The 20,370-nt window shown below is 35.1% G+C and overlaps 1 protein-coding gene across 1 annotated transcript; it reads right to left on the bottom strand.

Annotated features, from left to right (window-relative positions):
• Nucleotides 1–16,278: 16,278 nt before the first annotated feature.
• LOC130240374 (E3 ubiquitin-protein ligase SH3RF2-like) lies at nucleotides 16,279–19,876 on the bottom strand. The gene is made up of 3 exons (XM_056471856.1): nucleotides 19,762–19,876; nucleotides 18,918–19,275; nucleotides 16,279–16,536 (listed from the first exon to the last, which is right to left on the bottom strand). Exons 2-3 carry the CDS (start codon nucleotides 19,272–19,274, stop codon nucleotides 16,279–16,281), a joined length of 615 nt encoding a protein of 204 aa, XP_056327831.1. The 5' UTR covers nucleotide 19,275; nucleotides 19,762–19,876.
• Nucleotides 19,877–20,370: the final 494 nt, after the last annotated feature.

Here is a 20,370-nt window from a genome sequence, read left to right as displayed (position 1 = left end):
AGTTTCTTTCTTCTGTTGAACAAAAAAAGTTGGAAATCAGTAGCCATTGACATCCATGTTTTTGTTTTTTCAAACAATGGGTGTCAATTAATGGCTACCAGTTTCCAACATTCTTCAAAATCTTTTCTTTTGTGTTCAACAGACACTCATGAAGCTTTGGAGCCACCTGAGGGAGAGTAAATGAGTGTGTAACTGTGAGGAAGCTGGAAACAGGTAATGAGAAGCCACAAACAGGTAATCCAAAAGGCAAAGGGTCAGTACAGGTGACAAAGAAGCAATAACGGGAAAACAAGGCAACAGTCAAAGACAGAAAGACTAGAAAGTATTATGTTTCAAGATGTTACAGGGTATAAACCAACGTGTGTGACAAAGTGAGCAGTCTATATCTCTGAGTAATCAGTCCTTGAGCAGCTCCCAGCTGTGTGTGTGCGTAATCAAAGGTGATCTGGAACAGGTGTGAGGGAGGTGCATGACAGGATTTTTAGTTCACATGGTGACAGGATTGTAGTCTGAGTGAAAGTGAATGTTTACCAACGATCTACAAGCCTAGATCTCTGGTGATTGTTTCATTCTCAGAAAAACTCTACCTTTAATTTAATTAAAAATACTGTAACACTTTATTTTGATGGTCCATTTGAGTATTAGTAGACTGTCTGCTTAATATCTGTTGATACTGCTGCTTCAACAGACATTTAACTGACTATAAGAAACTTTGCAAGTACATGTCAACTTAGACTAACCCTAACCCCAACCTAACAGTCTACTTAAAATCTACTGAGAATTAGTTGGCATGTAGATGCAATGTAACTTAAATTCAACAAACGGACCATCAAAATAAATTGTGACCAAAAAGACATTCTGAACATCTCAGCAACTAAAGCAGAGCATTAGTAGATTGGTTGGTTATGGTTAGTACAGTAAGTTGAAATTCTAATTAGGGAACAAATACAATTTTAGCTAATTTTAAGTGTAGCACATTGACTGCTAGTTGACATGAGCTGTAGGATTACAGTTTGTAGACAGGATATCTAAATGCAACAATAAACATGAACCGATATAAATAATTGTGCTGTTGTAATTCTTGTATGCGGATTGTTTTTTTGGCCTGACTACTAATTCTACATTTCCAAAATTATCATTTAAAAGGATTTTCGATATGTCATTATGTGCACAAATATGTGTACTGTAAATGTTTGACTAAACCATTAACAATTTCCCGTAGAAACTACAGTAACTTACTGGCAGCAGTCTGCCAGTAACTAACTAAATCAATTACAGCAAAAAATACCATATTTGCATTTAAAGCATCATTTTTCTGTGAATGTATTTACAGAATTGTATATCTTTACTGTAAAATATAGTCATTTTCACAATACAACTTTAAAATACAGTAATATATCGTGTATATGTCCTACAGTAAATTACTACAGTTCATATTCATATACAGTTCATATACAGTGTAATTTACAAAAATCGTTAACAGTGTAAGGGGATAGAATATACACCGTTAACAATTTCCTTTAGAATCTACAGTAACTTACAGGCAGCAGTTTGCCAGTAACTTACTGTAAATCAATTACAGCAAAAAATGCCATATTTACAATTAAAGCACCATTTATCTTGCTGTTTATGTATTTACACAATTGTATAATATTTCTACTGTAGATATACAATAATTTTCCAATTCAACTTTAAAATACAGTAACATACTGCAAAATTGTCCTAGAGTAAAATACAGTACATATTACAGTTAAATACTGTGTAATTTACAAAAATCCTTAACAGTGTAGACACATGTGTTACAGTACATCCAAACATTTGTTGTGTTTCAAGGCATCAACATTCTTCATTTGTCTTTGCGATTCTTTTTATGGTGCTCCATAAATTTCGCTGTATCTTGTACCTCTGAGTGGAAAGCATGCCCGGTTTGTACTGCCCTGTGGCAGGGCTGATTAGTAACCCTGGGAAATGATTAATAACCAACGGGATTGCTTTTCAAAATGGCTTAATTGACTTTCTGTAAATTCAGAGGCAGTCCTTGAGAGAAGATTAGGTAATGAGGGAGAAAATGACAAGCCACTGTGTTAAATCTCTCCTCCTCTATCGAAGCACGGTAACAGCATGAATAAGAGCAGGTTTGCAAGCAGTCACCAGCCAACTGTGGTGCTGTCAAAGTCGGCACAGCTCACTGACTCCAGGCAGGGTAGGCTATATCTTGCCATCTAACTGTCTCTCTCAGCATTAATCTATAGTTAGTGCCAAGAGGGGGGAAACACAGATGAGCATAGAAATTTTACAAGGGCCTGCAACCCTTCCCCCCCCCCGCCCTGCCGCTTTCACAGGAGCCAAAGGCACCTCTCTCATTAAGGGCTGCTCACCTGCAGTGCTGGCGCCCGGCTCTGCTGAGGGCGGGTCTCTGGGGAAACACAATGAGAGTCACGGATAAGAGTCAGGGGCTGCACTGCTGAGCACAGAGAAAATAGAAACCACATAGAGAAGAGTCTTGAAGCTCTCTCAGGATGCATAAGGCTGTGCTCTTTCTTACCACACTGTGTAGCGATGGAAGGACATTTTGTTTGTGTCTAAAATTGAAAGCAGCAGTCTGCCACCACGCTGGCAGTCACTCGGTACAGTCTATTTGTAAAAGTCTTTCACAGTTTAAAACTATGAAAGGGACTCTGGTTAAGAAGGTTGCAAGAAGCGATAATGCAGGTTTAAGTTTAATTCAAATGATTTTGATCAGTTTTCTTACAGCGAATGAACCATCTCTGACATCAATATTGGAGCTGATTTAGACAGAAAGAAATCTCAGATGGAGAATTTTCTGAGCTTTGATAGCACATGGTTGGCGGACAGCTAAGTCTGGACAACTGAGTCATGAGTCTTTAAATGAACCCGACATCCAGTCTAATATTAGTTCATTACAATAGCATGACGAAACAGAGAGCGATCTGTGAAGTTTCTGTGACTTTGATAAGTTTCCACACCTCTTTTAAACACTTACACCTACAGTACGTCTTATAATTATCTCAGAGAGAGCAGGTGATTACAGCTTAGTTACATCAGCACTGCCACAGAAGACACAGAAGGCCCAGAGAGATATATTAACACGTTTTGTTCAAAGCCACACACTAATGAGATTACAGCATAGGTGATTCATCCTTGTGAGGTGGCAACATAAGAAGTGCCACAGAAATACAATAGATGTTTAATTTAGGTAATCCAGTTTGGTCACATTATATTAGACTGAAAAATACGGTGTTGGATTCATTTGAAACCATTTTTACTTTGAAAAATCGATTTAATTAGTTTTTTGTTTAAATAGAAAGACTGGAAAAATGTTTCCTTGTAAAACAACTTCATTAACCTTTTTTAAAATTATAATTCAATTAATCTTAAGGGTTTTTAAAATAGTGCCCTGGGTGAAACTGCCTTAAAAAAAACTAATATTAAAACAATGTACATGCATACATACATACATACATACATACATACATACATACATACATACACATACATACTACATACATACATACGTGTATATATATTTCTTTATAAATATATTAGCAGAAATATTCAAATAGTGCTTTCATAAATTCAAATATTTTAAACTTTTTGGTACTTTAAGGTGGAAATCATTTTAGATTAAGAGCAATTTTTGTTAAGGTGGAATTAATTAAAGGTAGTAGAAGAATTTATAGAAAGGCTGGAATAATGTTTCCTTGAAAAAAAAAAACTTCATTAACCTTTTCTAATAATAATTCAATTAATCAAATTTTTTAAATAGTGCCCTGGGTCCAACACATCTCATTTAATTCTTAACTGTCTTTACAAAAATCTAATAAAAAAATACATACATACACTCACCGGCCACTTTATTAGATACACCTTACTAGTAATGTGTTCGACCCCCTTTTTCCTTCAGAACTGCCTTAACTATTTGTGGCATAGATTCAACAAGGTACTGAAATATTCCTCAGAGATTTCAGTCCATATTGACATGATAGCATCACACAGCTGCTGCAGATTTGTCGGCTGCACATCCATGATTCAAATCTCCCATTCCACCACATCCCAAAGGTGCTCTATTGGATGGAGATCTGGTGACTGTGAAGGCCATTTGAGTACAGTGAACTCATTGTCATGTTCAAGAAACCAGCCTGAGATGATTCACGCTTTATGACATTGTGTTATCCTGCTGGAGGTAGGCATCAGAAGATCGGTACACTGTGGTCATAAAGGGATGGAGATGGTCAGCAACAATACTCAAGTAGGCTGTGGCATTGACGCAATGCTCAATTGGTACTAATGGGCCCAAAGTGTGCCAAGGAAATATCCCCCACACCATTACACCACCAGCCTGAACTGAGGATACAAGGCAGGATGGATCCAAGCTTTCATGTTGTTGATGCCAAATTTTGACCCAACAGAAATCGAGACTCATCAGACCAGGCAACTTTTTTCCAATCATCTATTGTCCAATTTTGGTAAACCTGTGCGAATTGTAGCCTCAGTTTCCTTTTCTTAGCTAACATGAGTGTCACCCGTGGTCTTCTGCTGCTGTAGCCCATCCGCCTCAAGGTTAGATGTGTTGTGCGTTCAGAGACGCTCTTCTGCACACCTTGGTTGTAACGAGTGGTTATTTGAGTTACTGTTGCCTTTCTATCAGCTCGAACCAGTCTGACCATTCTCCTCTGACCTCTGGCATCAACAAAGCATTTGCGCCCACAGAACTGTCGCTCACTTGATATTTTCTCTGTAATCCCAGTAGATCAGCAGTTTCTGAAATACTCAGATCAGCCCGTCTGGCACCAACAACCATGCCACATTTAAAATCACTTAAATCACCTTTCTTCCCCATTCTGATGCTCAGTTTAAACTGCAGCAGATCGTCTTGACCATGTCTACATGCCTAAATGCATTGAGTTGCTGCTATGTGATTGGCTAATTAGAAATTTGCGTTAACGAGCAGTTGGACAGGTGTACCTAATAAAGTAAAGTGCATATGGATTTCTTTACAAATAATTTTAAGCAAGAATTTTTAAATAGTGCTTTCACAAATTCAAATCTTTGAAACTTTTAGTACTTTGAGGTGGTTAGGTTAAGGACAGTTTTTGTTAAGGTGGATATAAAGGTAAGGTCAGCAGCAATTCAAAATGATCTCGCTGGTGACTGATTACTAGACTAGACAATGCCTTTTTAAAAATAAAGAAAAATAAAAGTAAGCTAAAAATAAATAAATAAATAAATAAATAAATCAAAAGAATTAAGTCACAGTGATACCAATGAACAAATTGTTACTGTAGTTCCAAATTTTAATAATCTAAAAAAGATCTTTGCAATATGAGGAACATTTGTGCAATGGAAAGTATCTATAGATGTCTATATATCATTTTAAAGAGTGTACTTGATGAGAAATTGCTTCTATATGACCAAAAACAGGAGACCCGACTTCACACATAATATTTAATTGCTTGGTTTTATTATTTACAACTTTAACTTCAAACTGGGACATTGGACAGCTGTTACCTGAACATTAACCTTGAAGCACTGGGATTGATTTAAAGTAAATCCAGACACAATTGCTACATTTAACAGTACGAAAAACTATATTGCAAGAACAGAATTTAGGGTACATCTCAAATGTCACAGCCTCTAAACACCCGTAACACTGAATTCACTTTAACTTGTATGCAAAGTTTTTAAGGTTAAAATCCATGTGATTTGAATATAAAATTTAGCTGATTTCACAGCAGGTTCAAGTAGGTCACACAAATTTCTATGGTTATTGGCTTGAATTGATTTTAATAATGATTGATGTGTGGCCTGTGTTTCACACTTCATTAAATTGCTGACAATGCACCTTGCATTACAGTTATGCTGAAACCATTTATGGTACAACACCTGCCTCAATTTATTTCATCTGTATGTAAAGACCGTTCACTCAAATAACTTTCTAACTACTATAAAGCATCTGCTCCAACAGAAAAAAAGTAGTTCCATTTAAAACTGTACTGAAAATAGGCATGGGCCGGTAAAAGATTAGTATAAGATGGTATGATATCCTTGGATAAAAATATTACAGTTTCACAGTATTGTGATTACTGCTCTAAAATATATTCTTTTTAAATGTCTGGTTAAAAACACTAAAACTTTTCCCCTTTGAGCATATATATTCTATTTTGAGAAACTTTTAAAATGTTTTGGAGCAGTAAACAGGTCAGGCTAAATAATTCAAACGAATCATTGACTTCTGCTGCCTCATTTGTTTCAAAACACTGATTTCTTTACAATTTAAAATAGCATGTTTGGATGTCTTTTCTGCTGGGGATACTGTTGTTAAAAAAATAAATAAATAAATAAACGTAAATAAAAAAATCTTAAATATACCTTAGGAACGATATAGCGGAAAATGTTGGAGGTTTTAAAACCTTAACTTTTCCAAACCGCGGTATACCATGAAAACGGTTATTGTCAAACGCCTAACTGAAAAAACAAGCTTTTTAGCTCTCTCTAAACATAACGAGTTATTTCTCATTATTTCTTTCCATTTAAAGAGAGGTGAGATCTATGGAGGACCAGGAGTGCCAGTTAGAAATAAAATGAAGAATCAAATGATCAATTTAATAATTCAATTATTAAAATGTGCATAAGAAAATCAAAATTTAAATGGACAATTAATAGATGAATAAATAGACATATTTAAATGTGTTAATTTAAATTGTGTTTTTAAATGTTGTTTAATAATGCAATAAACAATGTATTTAAAAACATTTTAAATGTATTAATACAATTATATATATTATAATATATAATATATATATATATATATATATATATATATATATATATATATAATTATATATATATATATATATATTATATAATTTTTTTATAAATGTTTATTTAATTCATGTTTTAAAACGCTGATTAATCAAACAATAAAAAAGTTTATTATTAGATAATGTAAAATGCATTTGTCAATGCCTTTTTAAAAAGCTATTTAAATGCTTTTCTCTCTCTATTTGCCGCTTGCTTTTCTTTTCATTTCGCTACATGCGTTTCCCTAATTGAAAACAACTCAAGTTAAAAAATGCCATTGGACAGTCAGCACATAGGGGCAACCAATTAACTTTTGCCCCAAGTCGAGCTAAACCCTATCTCGCTTGTAAATTAAACGCGCACTGTCATTGCTCAGAGAGAAACCATAGCTCATTTTAGTGGGAGTTTAAAGATCAGCAAAGCAACTCAAATGTCAGGGATTTATTACACATTTAAATATGTATTTATTTGTCCATTAAGTATTCATTTAAATTGGGATTTATTTCTACACATTTTAATGCTTCAATTATTAAATTGATAATTTGATTCTTCAATGTACTGCTAATTGGACGGAAATAGTTTCAAAGATGTCCATTAAGTGAAATGCCTTATCTTAAAGGGATACTTTACCCAAAAAGGAAAATTTCCTCACCATTTACTCCCACACAGTGGTTCTAAACTTTTAAATATCTCTCTTCTGTTGAACACACATAACCTCTGAACAATGTTTTCGAAGAATGAGGGCATTGGCATCCATAGTAAGAACAAAATTAGGTATGGAAGTCATTTTTTACTTTGTGTTCAACAGAAGAGAGAAACTCAGTTGAACAAATGGAGGATGAGTAAATGATTACGGAATTTTCATTTTTGGGTGCACTGTAAACCCTAATACCTAATAACTAATTAATTAAACTGAGTTCTATTAACTTAATTACAATTAGTTTATCTTAATTAACCTTGATGAGTATTTAGAACTTTTTATTATTTTTTTGTAAAAAATAAACCTTTCAAGCAAGCTGAACAACTGAACAAAAAAGTATCTCTTTTAAAGTTTCATTAACTCAAAATATTTCAGTCAAGTGATTTTGTGTCTGACGTCATCCAGGCTCACCTACACACTCATGCCTCATTTGGTTTTCCCAAGATGGTGGATCTGCCTAGCTTCACACTACAGTAAGTACAATAATTCCAAGAAATATTAAATAATGTTTTAATCTATATAACTATACAGTAACAGTTAAATGTAATGTTGCATTACAGAAAACTCGTTTAGCCCCACTTGTTGCTAACTAACTTCAACGCAACTGTTTAAAAAGTTAAAATCAGTGTAATATGTCAACTTTAAATTCTAACAGACTGTTAGTGACAAAAAAAAATTTGAAATCGGCAGATGTAAAATTTTTAAATCTTGGCTAATTTCATTTGTGAAACTAATTATGGACATTTATATTTTAAATTTCATGTTTTTCAAAATGTATGAGTTGTGTGACTAAGTATTTAAGTTTGGGAGAAATGAAAAATTTAAGTTAATTGCTATTAAAATGGGCAGCAGTGGCGCAGTGGGTAGCACAATCGCCTCACAGCAAGAAGGTTGCTGGTTCAAGCCCCGACTGGGTCAGTTGACATTTCTGTGTGGAGTTTGCATGTTCTCCCGTGTTCACGTGGGTTTCCTCTGGGTGCAGTTTCCCCCACAAGTCCAAAGACATGTGAATTGGGTAAGCTAAAAAATTGTCCATAGTGTATGTGTGTATGAATGTTTCCCAGTGATGAGTTGCAACTGGAAGGGCATCCGCTGCGTAAAACATATGCTGGATAAGTTGGCGGTTCATTCTGCTGTTGCGTCCCCAGATTAATAAAGGGACTAAGCCGAAAAAAAAATTAATCAATGAATGCTATTAAAATTTATGAGCAGGAAACTTATTTTAAGTTAGCAGAAAGTACCTTGTATGAGTACAACAAACTCAAAACTTGATGTTTCTGTTCACTTAAAACTGAAAAAAAGAGTTTTGCCAACTCTTTACAGTGTGTACTTTGCCTTAAAAGAGATTTCAGAAAAGAGCAGCCGGGAAATTCTGTAACGTATCTTCTTTTGTGTTTCGTGAGAAGCTTAATATGGGTTTGCACTGATGAGGAGTAAATAATGGCATCATTTATTTTTTAAGGAGGGGGGACTATTGCTTTAAATGTTTTCTTTCATGTTGGAAGGACACTGCTGAGTCAGAAACAGTGGGCATGTTTCCTGTGACTTCACGCAGTGTTGCACAACCTAAAGAAAAAAAAACAAACACGTATTACACCAAATCCAGTGTTAACTGACCCCAGGGCAGGTCATAATAGGAGTCAGAGTGACTCGTCTCCCCATGAAGTGATGCTCTCCTCGCCTTCTATTAATGACAACAGCTGATGGCAGGAGGGGAGAGAGAGAGTCGCTGCTCAGTGCAGAGGAATGAGCCTTTCAAGCAGATAAGAGGAAAGTCTTATGTAACTCTATATGAGTCATGAGCTTGTAAAGCGGCAACAGAGAATGAAGCATTTTTAGCTTGCTTCCTCTCATACAGGAAAAACATCTTATACTTGCAGAGGAGAGGAATATTCAACTATTATGTGGATGAAAACTGCTCTTATTAGACAAGAAAGAATTGCTATTTTAAAATAAGTGATTCCACGTCATTGTGTGACTAACAAACGTCTAATTTACATCACTGCCATTACTATTTGAGATTCAAATGGACACATTTGAATGAGCGCATTATAATTATCACAAATCACAGACACAGGAACCATTAAAAACTAGAATCTCTAAGCAGTCGTCTCTCTTGTTCAGAAGTAAGGAATCTGAAAAGCATGTCAGGCTCATGATTTAACATCCTTAACATCCTTCCAGTATTGCGAAAGCACAAAACTGACACGCATGGCTAACTAATCATATCTCTGCTACCAAACGAACAGCCAATCGTCATTACTCCGCAAACAAAAGTGATCATAAACACACACTGCTCTGCTCACCTTAGGCAAGTTTCTGCGAGAGCTCCTCAGACGTGGTTTGTTAAATGTGGCGAGTTGAGGCGTCTTGCTGTAGGACGGCTGTGCGCTGGAGCTGATGTGAGGAGGCTGCTGGCTCAGGCTGAGGGGAGGATAGTTCAGGCTGTTCAAGAGACTGACATTTGAAGGCCTGGATGACTTCCGAGATGGACCAGTGAGCCGCCTGTGGATGCAAGCATCTGCGTTGACCCTAACGCCGCTCCTTGGCTGCGCTTCCACCGAGTCCCTCCTTTTACGCTTTTCCAGAAGCTCGTACGCCGCCGGATTTGGCTACAGCAGGAAATCACAAAATGGGTTAAAAGCAAGCACAATGAAGACATGCTGGCTTTCATCTGCGTCAGCCACATTACCTGCTGCGTCTCTGAGTTTGTCAATAAGAAACGTGCTATTCTTAAGCTATTAGTCGTCTTAAAGTTCCTGAGAAATTGGCAGCTGTGGATGTAAGGAGCGCGGCGTTGAGATGGACTGGTGCAGCACATGTGGGCAGGAGTGACGTTCCCCCTCCCTTTTCCCATGATGTGCTGCTCTGCCACCAAAGTAAAAGAAAGCATTACTGTGCCTTCACGCCTGGCTGGTCACCGCTGAGATGCCCGAGTGGCGCTGCGAGGGAGGCTGGCTGTTTAATCTGACTAACCTCAGATATAATCCTGCGCGTGGATAATGAAAAGTATTCCTATCTGGAGCTTAATTATCTAGCAGCACATGGAGTTCAGTGGAGCAGCGAATGCACATGCCAGTCACAGGACTGCAGCGTCAGAGATAGGAAGCTCACTAACCTCGTCTGAAAGCCTGTTATCATGCTCCCTGAGTAGCAACCAAAGTCAGAAGCTGAAAGAGATGAGGGCCTACTGTTCTGAATTTAATCATGACACTAAACAGAAGACTGACGAATGGTGATGAAGATTTTACGTCATGAAGCATAAGTGTAATTTACGAGTGATATCGCTTTCAATTATTATTGCATATTTGCTTAGCAAGTGCAAAATAGTCAACATACCAGTGTTTTATTTCATTTCAAAGTCAGAAAAATACACTACCAGTCAAAAGTTTGGGGTCGTTGTTTTTTAAAGAATATTATTCTGTACACTGTCGCCTCCCATCCAACCTGATAGAGATTGAGAGGTACTGCAAAGAGGAATGGGCAAAAACTCCCTAAGACAGGTGTGCATCATATTCAAAAAGACCTGAGGCTGTAATTGCTGCCAAAGGTGCATCAACAAAGTATTGAGCAAAGGCTGTGAATACTTATGTACATGTGATTTTTCAGGTTTTAATTTTTTAATAAATTTGCAACAATTTCAACAAATCATATTTCACATTGTTATTATATGGTATTGTGTGTAGAATTTTGAGGAAATGAATTAATGCAATCCATTTTGGAATAAGGCTGTAACATAAAAATGTGGAAAAAGTGAAGCGCTAAGAATACTTTCCGGATGCATCCTACATTGTTTCCAAGAGGTTTAAATGAGGAGTTTCGTCCTTTTCTTTAAAAAATTCCTTAGTGCTTAATTAGGTGCTTTTTTGGCTATATTTTGTTTTATTATTTTGTTGTACTTTGTACTTACAAGTTGTTTACTTGTTATGTTATATTGTTATGTTTTCTTTTTTTGTGACGTAATATAAGGGTTTGTTTCTGTATTTTGTTTTAAATATCTAAGCTGTGTAATTTACTGTATAAATGTGCTTTTTTTTTTCTAGTTGTGAGATAAAATGGGAGATCATGTGATCCGGAGGCATACAAAAAGGAGCAACCTATTGTGATGAACACTGTCTGATGAAGAGCCGCATGCTCGAAATGTTACACATCTTATTTATGTAATAAATTGGCATTTTTGGAGCTTTAGTGTTGCCACCTTTTTTTAATATATACAGTTGAAGTCAGAATTATTAGCTCCCCTGTTTATTTTTTTCCCCAATTTCTGTTTAACGGAGAGAAGATTTTTTTCAACATTTCTAAACATAATAGTTTTAATAACTCATTTCTAATAACTGATTTATTTGATCTTTGCCATGATGACAGTAAATAATTGAACTAGATATTTTTCAAGACACTTCTATACAGCTTAAAGTAACATTTAAAGGCTTAACTAGGTTAATTAGGTTAACTAGGCAGGTTAAGGGAATTAGGCAAGTTATTGTATGAGGATGGTTTGTTCTGTAGACTATCGAAAAATAATATAGCTTAAAGGGGCTAATAATTTTGACCTTGAAATGGATTTTAAAAAATTAAAAACTGCTTTTATTCTAGCCAAAATAAAACAAATAAGACTTTCTCCAGAAGAAAAAATATTATCAGACATCCTGTGAAAATGTCCTTGCTCTGTTAAACATCATTTGGGAAATATTTAAAAAAGAAAAAAAAATAAATCAAAGGGGGGCTAATAATTCTGACTTCATATGTATACTGTATTTTTGATTAAATAAATGCAGCTTGCTTTGCCTTTGCTGGATAAGCTTATTTCAAAACATTTAAAATCCTACTGACCCCAAACTTTTGACCAGTCGTGTATGTTTGCAAGTCTATTTAGGACCATTATGTTTTGAGGCGGTGACATTATTTCAAGGCAATTAAGCAAAAATACCCTCAGAGGTCCTGATAGTTATTTTAATTAGTGGTCTTTAACAGGGGGTCTGTGGGGGCACTGCAGGAGGTCTGCCAAATGCTGTCTGATCTCAAACTTCCTCTTGTAAAAAAAAAATTAAAAACAAAAAAAAGAAAGCATAAAAATATCCCTCTTGTGAAAAATAACATTAGAACAACTAAAGTTAAATAAAAAAAAATAATTAACATCTAACAGCACTCTTCATTATTTACCTGTTTTACTATTGTCTCTTTGGTATTTAACACTATTTTATTAATTGGAAAGTTACATTTCTGGGATGTTTTGTGTGATTTGTCTAATGATTGGAGTTAAAATGCATATGCAGTAATGATAAATTATCCATTTATTGGCTTTCAATGTATTGTAAGCATTAGAATAAAGTATGTAAATGCAGTAATAAACAATAATGTATGAGTAATCAGATTTTAAAATTAAAGTGCAGTGCTTCCTTCCCACAAAATATAACCGTAATAAAGATATAATAAATGTTATTTTATATAGCAACTTTAAAAGTAGCATCTCTAACTTTACATGAAAAGTATAAACCTAAAAGATCCAAACAATTCAAGCAAAAAACTAGTAAAAAAATACGAATCCAAGATAATAAAAGCTACAATACCCTAAAATGTTGGTTAAAAAAGGGACGATTTAAAAATTATGAGGGATTCTGCTTTCTTAATCTTAAATGGCAGAGAATTACACAATTTAGGAATTGACTGAACAGTTAAAAAGATCAGCTTCTGAAAAGCATAGAACAATTTTGAGGAGCGAAACCATTCAAGGCCTTACTGTATGAGTAAGCAAAATAATTTTAAAATCAATACTAAAACTGAGAGAAAGCCAGTGCATTTTTATCCATGATAGCTGTAATGTGCCCCCTTGCACTGGGCACATTGTCAGAATTCTAGTGGCTGAATTTTGCACCAACTATAATTTGCTTACAGTAGCTTTTAAAGCTCCAGCCAACAAAGCATTACATTAATCGATATAATATAATATAATATATATATAATATAATATAAAAGTTTGAAAGGCCAAGGCTTAAATCGTAAATGAGATTTGAAATACAACTGAATGCAAATACTAAATGAATACTGTTGTCCGGTGTTTAATTGTAGCTATAATCAACCAGTTTTTTTGTATTTTCACATTAAAATAACCAGGGGAATATGTGCTTTATATGAACCAAAATCGTTTATTTTCTAGTACTACTTTTTGAGGTTAAATATGATTGACATATTTTTAAATAAAAATTAAATACTGGCATGAACAAACAATGAACAACACATTTATTACAGTATTTTCTCATGCTAGTTAACATCAGTTAATAAAAAACAGAGTTGTTCATTGTTTGTTCATGTTAACTCATGGTGCATTAACTAATGCTACCAAGAATGAATTTGGACATTAACAATGCATTAGTAAATGTTCAACTATGATAAATAAATTCTGAACAAACATTGCTCAATTAGTTCATGTTAATAAATACCAACATTATCTCACAGAAACTCGCAACTTTTTGATTTAGTGGCTAATTCATATGAATTCGTACAATTTCATACGATTTGCTTGTCCCTAAATGAGGGTTGGGTTTAGTGGTGGGGTTAGGTGCCAAGCCTCCTTTTTAAAATCGTACATTTTTGTACTGAACTTGCACATATTTCTACAAATTAGCCACTAATCTAACAGAAAACATAAAATAGTTACGTTTTCTCTTGAGATTCATTCATTTTCTATTCGGCTTAGTGCCTTAATTAATCAGGGGTTGCCACAGCGGAATGAACCACCAACTTGTTCAGCATATGTTTTACATACCGGATATAGTTTATAGATTTAAAATAGAAATATTCATTTCAAATATAGATTTCATAACACTTCTGAAGTTAAAACTTTGGTATTTTGTTGTCTAAAATGAAACATGTCTGAAAACATTGTCTTATATGCAAAAAAGGCTCTAATGAGATTTTTAATTACATTTTGATGAAATAATGTAAACTTTAATTAAAAAAACAGAGAGAAACTAAGCATTTTTAAGTAGTCTCTTTTTTCATTCGTTCATTCATTCATTTCTTTTCGGCTTTGTACCATTATTAATCAGGGGTCGCCACAGGAATGAACCAGCCAACTTATCCAGCATGTTTTATGCAGCAGATGACCTTCCAGCCGCAACCCAACACCAGGAAACACCCATACACTCTCATTCACATACTGTACATACACTACAGCCAATTTAACTTATTCAATTCACCTATAGCGCATGGGGTAAACCGGAGCACCTGGAGGAAACCCACGCCAACATGAGGAGAACATGCAAACTCCACAGAGAAATGCCAACTGACCTAGCTGGGGCTCGATCCAGTGACCTTCTTGCTGTGAGTCGATCGTGCTACCCACTGCGCCACCATGATGCACTTTCTCATAAGATCAGGCTGGTAAATACATCAGCTAACATTAACTATGAAACCTTATAGTAAAGTGTGACCAAAATAAAAAAACTGTTGTCTTACCTCTGTGAGTTTCAAAGGAAAAATCCCAACTTTGTCTCTGAGTTTACCTTCCACCCAATTTTCATTGACTTGTTTAAGGAGAGTATGCTGTCTCCCTGTGGGGGCAAACAGAGATGCCATGTGTTATGCAGCTGAGGGTACACTGGCGCCCCCGAAGATGTTTACTTGGCTTGAATCACTCTGAGCTGCAGGCCCATTACACCCTTAACTCAGCTCCAAACCCATTTGGACCATCTGCTCTCAGAAGAGAAAAAAAAGCACTCCAGGAGAAATGTCCTTTAATGGATGCTGTGCCTGAGACAAAACCGTTATATATTCAAGTCCTGCAGTGTGACTACAATACTGATGCATTAAAGAGCCAAAAGAAAAGAAAATGTATTTGCCTTCAAGCTCCCACATTATAAATAACCTAATACCCAACATTTTGTGTCCAAAGTTCCAATAGTCCTCAAAAAAGCTTCAGACACTTCAGTCACACATATAAATGTATGAATGTTAATAGCAAGTGGCTTTTTTATTTTTTATTTGTAAAAGAATAGTTCACTCAAAACCATTATTTACTCACCTTTCATTTATCACAGACCTGTTTGAGTTTCTTTATTTTTTCTGTTGAACACAAAATCAGTTATTAGGGAAAAATGCTGTAAACCTGTAACCACTGACTTCCATTGTTTTTGTGACTATGTAAGTCAATGGTTACAGGTTTCTAAACATTCTTCAAAATATCTTCTTTTGTGTTCAACAGAGCAAAGAAACCCATTAAAGCTTGGAACCACTTGGGGTGAAATACATTTAATTTCTGGGTAAACTAACCCTTTTAAAAAAAAAACACAGTATTTTTTTTACACAAAACATTTGTTTTAAACTCTAGCTCTCCCATATATGAACTGGATTCCTGATACTTATGGCATCCTTTTTACTGCTGAACAACAAAGAATATATTTGAAGCAAAAAAAAAAACAGTAGCCACTGGGATGCATAGTAGTGGAACCAAAACTATGAAAGTCAAAGGGTTTCTAATTTCAACATTCTTCAAAATATATTCTTTGTGCTCAACATACAGTACAAACAAAAATTAAACAGGTTTGAAACAAGAGACAGTGAGTAAATAATGACAATTTTCATTTTTTAAGCTCTTTCCGGCTGTCAAAATGGTAAGCCATTGCAAACTAATCATTCCCAGAGTTTAGCATCATTTTAACAGATGGTTTGATGTTTTGTTAGAGCAATGGCATTTGTGCATTTTTCAGTATGGCAAATTTAACTCTGAAAGCAGAATAAATAAAACAGGATTGATAAGACTATAAAGTATAGAGATGAACCTTGAAGAAGGTTAAGCATTCCTTGCTGTTCTCTCGGTCCAGATTATTAGCATTGAAGTCATAAAGAGCTCTGCAGAGGGCCAGAGGCTGAGGCTGCTCACTCATGACCCGCAACACATTGACTGGAACCAAACCGCTGCTCTCTTTGCCTTCTCCATAATACCAGTTATCATCTACTCTCCACCGCAGATAAATGATGTCACCTGACTTCATTGTGATCTCCCCTGGTGCATTACCCTGGAAGTCATATAACGCTTGGCTTGAACCTATAACAAATGCAAAGTATAGAGAAATCAAGAATAAGCCTGGATCATACTAGTGACAGCTAAAATAAAAGTAATGCACTTCTAAGAACATACTAATGATACATTTTGACATTTTTATCACTTTTAAATGCATTAGATTACCATACAATGAAAAAGGTAACAATGTCATAATATTATGTAAAATTTGTATAAATGTTACAATTCTATACAGGTCTCATAACATTTCCAAATTTGAAATGACAGTTGATTAAATTCAGGGTTACTACAGCATTTCCTAACTTTTCTGAAGCTAAAAAATTGGCATTGTGTTGTCTAATAATTAACGTGTTGAAACCTAATGACTTGATTTTGATATGAAATGTCAATTGCAATAAAATAAACTTAAATCAAGAAAAACTGAGAATTTTCAAGCAGTCTCATGTTTTTTTCATAGCTGTATTTATTCTAACATGTGTTTGTTAAATCATATACAATAATATGTGATCATACTCCATTGTATTAGGTTATACAGTATATGGAATGTTTAGCTAAAAGTAAAACCTAATAGTTTGAAGGAAAGAGGTAGAATAAAGATTTAAAATTAAAATTAATTAAAAAAAATTTTCAAAGAAAATCAGTAAATTAGTATATTTTTGTAGCATTTTGGCTAGATTTAGCCCTCATTACAGTATAGAAATGATTGTGTGAAATCTGGCACAGATCTACTAGTATTAAAGTATATTTTTATGTTTGTGATTTGCTGTGGTTTTCAAATAATAAATAAATATACACAACGGCCAAAATAAGTTTTGAACAAGTCAGAATTTTTCCTGGTAAATATATTTCTAAGAAGCTCTGGTATGAAATTGACCCAGATTATAGTAAATCCCAAACAAACAATCCAAACAAACAAAAACAATCTGAAAAAAATTATGCATGATAACAATGGAATAACCCAAGGTTACTACTGAATTGTATTGAAGAGTTTGTATAAAGTTTTTTTTCTTCGTATTGACAGTTCCAAGACGCCTCTTGTATGGAGAATGGAGTCACTTGCATTGTTCAGGTGTGATTTTTTCCAATATTTCAACATGGTCTTTAAATCTTGGCAGTCTGGTGGTCTCATCTATGGACCTTTCTTTTCTTTTGTGAAACTGATTGGTAATGTTTGAAGTCATTGCCATGCTGAAACGTCCACCAAGGCTTCATCTTCATCATGCTGGTAATGTAAGTGTTTGAACTGAAGTAGCAACATTAATTTACAACTGATGAGGGGCAGGGCTGCTTTCTAAACAATAATACATTTCAGCTGCTGTCTGAGCTTCCCATGCCTTTTTACACCTCCCTTTCTTCATGTGTTCAATACTATTTACCTGTGTCGATTCATTTTATTACACATAGCTTAAACTAACTAGCTTTGTTTTCTTTGCATGTATGAATTTCTTACATTTTTTAGTCAACAGCACCTTTCAAAATATGTTTTTTCTGAGAAAAATGCTGACATGTTCATACTGTTCTTATACAACACTTATATAGTAATAAACACTATATTATAATATAGTAAAGACTACATTTTTAAACAGCTAATTAAACTAATGTACTTTTGGACTGTAAATATTCTAACAGCACGTTTTATGGTATACTATTTCCCTCCAGAACTTCAAATGCATGCCTACTAAATTACAGGCATGGAATGGTAATGAATGTAGTGGAGAAAGTTTCCCCAAGCATTAAAGCATCTCAAAGTTTTAAACAGCACTACTGTTTGTGCTGCAAATGCAATGGCTTTTTTTTCCCAACTGAAACTCAATCCACCGACCTACTTAAACTAATCAAGGCCCAGTGTGTTTCAGTGGACATTGTGTCAAACACACAGAAAGGAAAGCTGACCTCCCAATTAACACAACACAAAAACCTGACTGAATGATATATTGCTAACTACACATTTCATTAAATGCACAGGATTACTGTCAAATGGAAATTATGATGATGGCACAACAAGGTAACATGACCCATACGGGACAGAGTTTTGGAAAATTCATATTTTGCAAATTTAGCAAGACAAGCATAATGACTAATCTAAATCACTAAATTCACTAAAAACATGGGCTATTTCACCTCAAATTTGGGTAAAATTTAACGACAAGCCCAACCAAGTAGTTGGTTTTGACCACATTATACAACATTTGAGTTTAAATGACCCAGCAATTTTAATTATAATAACTAAATAAAGAAAATAAACAAGCATAAATTATAGCACAAAGCAAGACTGAATTACAATACACCAACATGAGCTCCAAAATAAAAAACACTACGCATTTCAAATGACTATACACGCTCTAATGCAACAAAAGTACATGTTGTATGTCTTACCCCCTGGGTGTTCTGCTCCTGTTTGGGCAGATCTTGAATGTAACTGCTGAAATGGTCCTCCTGAGCCGGAGAGCTCACATATCGGACGGCTCTGTCCCTCGTTGTGCTCAATGGACCCCATTCGTGGAGGCTCTCTAAGAGTCTTAGCAGCAACGGGTTAGTGGGAAGCTCCTCCACTGATCCTGGAACAGCAGCTCTGCACTCTGGGCAGCACAACTGATGAGGGTGTGATGTCTCCTGCTGCTGAAGGCATGATTTACAGAACGTGTGCTGGCATGGCAAGACCTTTGCAGACACGTCCAACGGCTCCATACACAAAGGACACTCCAACAACTTCATAACAGCCAGATCCTCCATCCTACACACAACTCAATCATGAACATACACTCCTCTGGCACACCTGACACAAGATTACACCATTTACAACCATTGATAACACATTCTGAACTACTCCAGCCCCAAATACCCCTTATTAGATGATGGTTCTCATTGTCAAGCTGTTTCTAATGACTCGAGCTATTTACTTCCGTCAACACCTGCTCATCTCGCTGTTGTAATATGCAAACAGGTGTGAACGCAGAAGAAGCGAACTACATTTTGTAAACACAGACACGACATAATACCTAGCACATTTAACTAGTATTTACCCTACTTATGAGTACATTTTGATGGCATTTGTTGTGTCATTATCGTGTAGACATGAAAAGCAGGTTTTCATTGAAATCAAGATCGCAGTCAGTGCGTGACGTCACGTCTACCTGGTTACACGAAACACGTTCACGGTGAAAACGAGTTAGATATAACCTTGAACATTGTACTCAAATTCAGTTAAATATTCACATACCTCGTGGTCTTGTAGGAACAGATGGACAGAAAAAAGGCTACAGGCGAATGACAGAACAGCTCTAAACTGGATGTGTGGCGACAGGTGTCATCTTACACCTCAATGTCACTGAGATTCAGCCGGAGAAATGGACGAGTGATATGAGGCAACACGGAATTGGAGGCTGGATGCATAAGTCCAAAATAATGTTTTAATTGCAACTGTAACCTACTCATTCATTTAAATTAGGCCTACATTGTTTCACTGGTAATGAATCAGTGAATTTTTTTCTGAAATGTATTTTAGAGAGATATAGCAATAATACTAGATAATGCATTTGCTTACAAAAAATAACAGTGATAAGTTATAGCATATATATTTATTTATTTTTTGACAACATTAGTATCTAAACTTTTTTCTTCATGTTAGTTCAGATAACTAAAGTTAAATTGGCTGTAACTCTTATATTGTTGGTAAATTGTGAAACTACTCACTAAAAATAATAAAAACTGTTGAAGCGTTTTAAATTTTTAGTTAATCTTAACTAAAATAGTTGACTGATGGTAACTAGAAAAAAAATAGTAAAATATCAATTTATTTTTAAACAAATGTTCCATGAAATATGCGCAA

The sequence above is a fragment of the Danio aesculapii genome, chromosome 14 (genome assembly GCF_903798145.1).
Source record: "Danio aesculapii chromosome 14, fDanAes4.1, whole genome shotgun sequence".
Classification (NCBI taxonomy): Eukaryota; Metazoa; Chordata; class Actinopteri; order Cypriniformes; family Danionidae; genus Danio; species Danio aesculapii.
The sequence above is the reverse complement of the archived record's forward strand: the minus strand, read 5'-3'. Positions and strand labels throughout refer to the sequence as shown.

Bases quoted from the DNA above. Each gene is read 5' to 3' on its own strand.
- LOC130240374 (XM_056471856.1), bottom strand. From the start codon at position 19,274: ATGGAGGATCTGGCTGTTATGAAGTTGTTGGAGTGTCCTTTGTGTATG. The intron at 16,537-18,917 runs GTAAGACATACA...TATGACTTCCAG, and splicing joins AGGAGCAGAACACCCAGGGG to GGTAATGCACCAGGGGAGAT.